General features: G+C 38.1%; 1 protein-coding gene across 1 annotated transcript in view; it reads right to left on the minus strand.

Annotated features, from left to right (window-relative positions):
• Positions 1–718: 718 nt before the first annotated feature.
• The window catches only part of LOC118412817 (tetratricopeptide repeat protein 1-like), a gene marked incomplete in the record, with an annotated part of 4542 nt that continues 773 nt past the window's right edge, over positions 719–4487 (minus strand). The window contains 7 exon segments of the mRNA XM_035815855.1: positions 719–1631; positions 1851–1905; positions 2283–2431; positions 2636–2672; positions 3291–3403; positions 3589–3649; positions 3860–4487. Of these exon segments, the coding sequence (XP_035671748.1) occupies positions 1495–1631; positions 1851–1905; positions 2283–2431; positions 2636–2672; positions 3291–3403; positions 3589–3649; positions 3860–4487 (1180 nt within the window).

The raw sequence follows: 4487 nt of genomic DNA on the forward strand, positions 1-4487 counted from the left end.
TACTACAGATAAGAAACTATAGCCTTACTCAACAATTTCTTTTGTTGGTTGTAATACCCGGTCATTTCTGGAAAGGAACATGATATGTATCTACCAAGCAGTGTAAAAAATCAATGAATTCCACACACACATTTGTGATATCAACCAGAATATCAATTCAGATGGCAAAGATTGAAAGCAACTTTGTCTTGTTATTGTCTTACAATGCTTCCCTGGATATATAGCTTGACATTAGCCTGTCATTTCGAACAAATACGGATCAGTTGCCACATACTGCAGCTGGAAAGCATGGGCACCAAGATTTCAGTACCATGGACAGTTCCACTTGGTTACACCAGAAAACACAGCATGAGCTGCTGCATTTGAAAGAAATGACATCGGAACAATATAATGACCCAGTAATCCTTTAGGTCATTGCTGTGTACACGACACAAATAGAGGGTTTATGTAATTGTTAACTAACAAGATGAAAACAGTATTTAATGTATATCATAACTATATAGTAGTTTCCACCAAACATGCTGCTGTGTGCAAAGATATAATGCTTTGATGCATTTGCAAAAGCTTGAGTAAAAATCTATGCAATATAGTCTTAAGATTGTGAATCAATGCTTAAATCAATAAAGTATAATAAAATCAATAAAAAATATATTATGAGATATTCACCTCAGGCCTATATTTTGTGCTTGTCAATTGTAAACAAATGTAGAAACGAAGATCAATTGACTTATTTACTTTTTATAGATACAAAGCCATAGTATTACAGTATTTAGTCATTTATTTGCAAATATCAAGTCTGTTCTGGAAGATTCAGTCATAATTACCTAACAACCAAGTAAATCCATATCATCTAGACCAAATAGCCTTCTTACTCCCACAGGTGTGACAAATGTGGTCAAAAGTGCTCACTATCAGCACACAAGGTTACATCAACAGGTGACCAGACATGTGTCAACACTGGACACAACAGACATCTGTATTCAATAACAAAAGGATTGAGCAAAAAGAAAAGAGCACAGAAGGGATGTGTTAAGAAATAGATCAGACATAGAAATTACGACATCCCAGAATTATTGTTGCTCTCTTGGACTATGTTTCACTACATTTTTTTGCTATAAATGCTTCTAATCAATACATGCTGAGGAATATCAACTACATTATCTATCAAATCCAATGGCAAAGTTGAGAAGGAGATTCAAACAATGCTGCACAATAAGAAGGTGACTTGCATAATGCTTATTGCACAAGTATTATGGTCATAGCAAATTCCTTGTCTAGTCTGAGCGGTGGCTGTGACAATATTCACTGCATCCAAACTACACCATGTCTCCAGGACAGTGATCAGTGATCCAGGACAACAACAGAACTACCTACACGCACGTACTGTGGCATCTGATTCTGTGTGTCCTAATGGCATCATGCACAAAATCAAATCACACTGAAAATTTAGCGCTATATAAGCTACAGCATGTGCCACTCTGCATCCCTCCCCTCCTACTCGTCATTGTTGTTGGGGTTCTGTACAAACTGGATGTTGTATGACCCAGAGTCCTGGTTCTGATCCACACGGAAGTTTGCTGTGGACAGACCAAATGGCCTCAACACCATGTTGCCAAGGTCCTTCAGTTTGTCTGTTAAAAAAAAAAAAAATGGTTCTGGTTGTAAGAGGATTTCTTTAAAATTCATTCAACAACAAGTTAGCTTAAGAAAGCATGTTGCAAAAACCTATCTATCAAGGTATGAGCCATTATATTACTACCTGCCACTACTGACCTAGTTTTCAAAAGACAGATGCTGGGACACTTGTAACAGGGGCTACTAGTCATTTTCAAAAACATGTATTTTCTTACCCATCATTTCTGCCTTCATTTTCTCATTCCTCTCCTTGATCTCATCTGGCAGTCTCTGCAAAAACATGAAAAATATATCTGAGTAAAACATATCTTAAACATCCTTGATAAATGTCAGGCATTCATAACCAATAACACACTCTGCATTAACATTTACTATTATGATATATAATGTGGAACATTATGACATGATAAAAGAGTTCAAAATTTCATCTCTAATACCGAACTTAAGAGATTAATTGAATTAGATTCAAATGAAGTCCCACCCCAGCAGTTCTGACCTTGGTAAGTACGAGGTGTGTTGGTCCTGACAGGATTGTCCATGTTATAGACATTACAGCACTTTTACTGATTACAACACTAAGATTCAGCTTCTTTAGACCTTCCCTTCATACCCAACCCTTTACAACAGGAGAAGAGTGTGAAGCTGACCATGCAGGCAGCCCTGGCCACATGGCAGGCCCTGTCCAGTTCCACCACACGCTGGTAGTCTGTTAAAGCCTCGTCCAGCTTCTCTAGAACTTCATACGTCTGCGCACGTCTCAGCAGCGCTCGCACATAGTCAGGCTGCAGCTCCAGGGCTGGACAGAGGGGGAGCAACAGAACATTTAACTGATGAAAACCAGGCTGATTTAGAATACGTTCATAAACCACAAAACATACTACTATTGAAATACCTGATTACAAGATTGCTGAAGAGAGGCTGTGGCATTGTTCTGGAAAAACTGGAAGCTGACGAACATGCACCTGTGGACATATGATTGACAATAAATGCTTCGTCTCACCTTTGGAGCAGTCTTCAACAGCCATCTCATTTTCCTCCTGTCAATACGGACACAAAATAGATATTCAATACAATACACACAAATATTCAAGAAATATCTTGGAATATAGAAAAGATCATTTTGATACAGATAAGGGGTTAAACAGTGATCGTGATGACTGAAGCATGGGAAGAAAAATGTGCAAAGACCCATGAATGCTGTTGTATTCCATATCCCTGTTCTTTGGAAAATCTATAATTCTTTGCCTGTGTAGAATAGCCAGTACATACAACTTGCAACTTTCCCATTTTGTTCATTCCTATTCTACACCTCCAACAAACTAATGACTTTGTCATTGTCATATAGCATTAGCAGTCATAGGAATGTATCTTGCAACATGCAACTATCAGATGAAAACAAAATACACACCATGCTTATCAACTGATTACATCAAAATTCATGACTTAGATCTTAAAAAAAGAATAATCTCACATCATCACATAGGGGTCATAGGGTTGTATCATTTTGATCAGCAGTATGCAATATGATGAAACATCCATCATGCCTATTGACTAAGTATAGCAAAAATCGTGACTTAGATCAATAAATAATCTTAGAACAACTAAACAAGTCTTTTTGATACATTTTCTTATTCTTTTCTGGCACTTCCACTCACCATCTTGACCCTGCAGGCTGCCCTGTTGCTGTACATGACAGCTCTGTCCTGTTCATAACACAGCGGGCACAGCACCAGCGCCTGGGTGTACGTCTGCATTGCTGTGGTGAAGTCTGTCAACAAAACAACATTGTGGTCTATATTTCCTAGAACGTTACGGTGCAGTACACCAAATAAAGATTACTAGGTATACAGCAGTACAGGAAATAAATGACATGATGTATTAATTTGCCCAACTTGTATTCTCACTATTATTAGCGTACATTTACAAATATAAAGATAACAGTTAGAACCATACCTCCTTTTTTGAAGTGCTCATTTCCCTGGGATTTTAAGTCTGCTGCTTCCAACCTCCTTGTCTGAACATGAATACAGAAACAAGACATAACATGGATATATTATAATAGCTTACTGTAAGAATTCCACAGAATCATCATCTCAAGAGGAGATAAATTGGGCAATGTTCCCAAATATGATACAAATTTGCCTCATATGTTATTCTATTAAATTCAAAACTAACGCATCATCCCTTGTATCTCAGGAAAGTTAATTAAATAGAAAAATCTGACCTCTTTTTCTTCTTCTGTGAGGTCTTTTTCCATCTCCTTCTTGTATTCCTCATCCACAAAAATCTCCTCCTTCTCCTCATCCTCCTCTAGTTCTACTGCTGCTGCTGCTCCATCCTCTAACTGTTCGCAAGCTTCAGTTTCTCTTTCATTCAGTCTCTCTGACAACAAAGGTTTAGGGTTTATGTCATCTCTTTTGAGTTTTTCCATCTCTCCATCATCTTTTGCATCCCTTTCATTTACAAATATTCTGGATACAATTTCTTCTTTGCCCTCAGCTGTAGTCACCTCTTCCTTCTGTGGTTCATGAGTTTCAGCATGGCTCTCTTCCACCCCAAGTACCAGTGTTTCATTTCCTATAACTCCCTCACTATTTCCATCCTCATGGTCAAGATCCTCAGAACACTGTATGACTTTTCCTGACTGTCCTGCTAATATATTTGCAGCACTGTCAAAGAATGACTCCTCGGTATCATTACTTCTTATTATTTCCTGATTGCCACCAGTGAGAAGTTCTGTGCCATCATCATTCTTACCACTGTCTGTATCTGGCGGCATCTGAGTTGCCTCACTTTCTCCTCTGGTATCACATAGATGTTCTGAGCTCTTCAATTCGTCTCCTACATGACAT

The sequence above is a fragment of the Branchiostoma floridae genome, chromosome 4 (assembly GCF_000003815.2).
Source record: "Branchiostoma floridae strain S238N-H82 chromosome 4, Bfl_VNyyK, whole genome shotgun sequence".
NCBI classification, from domain to species: Eukaryota; Metazoa; Chordata; class Leptocardii; order Amphioxiformes; family Branchiostomatidae; genus Branchiostoma; species Branchiostoma floridae.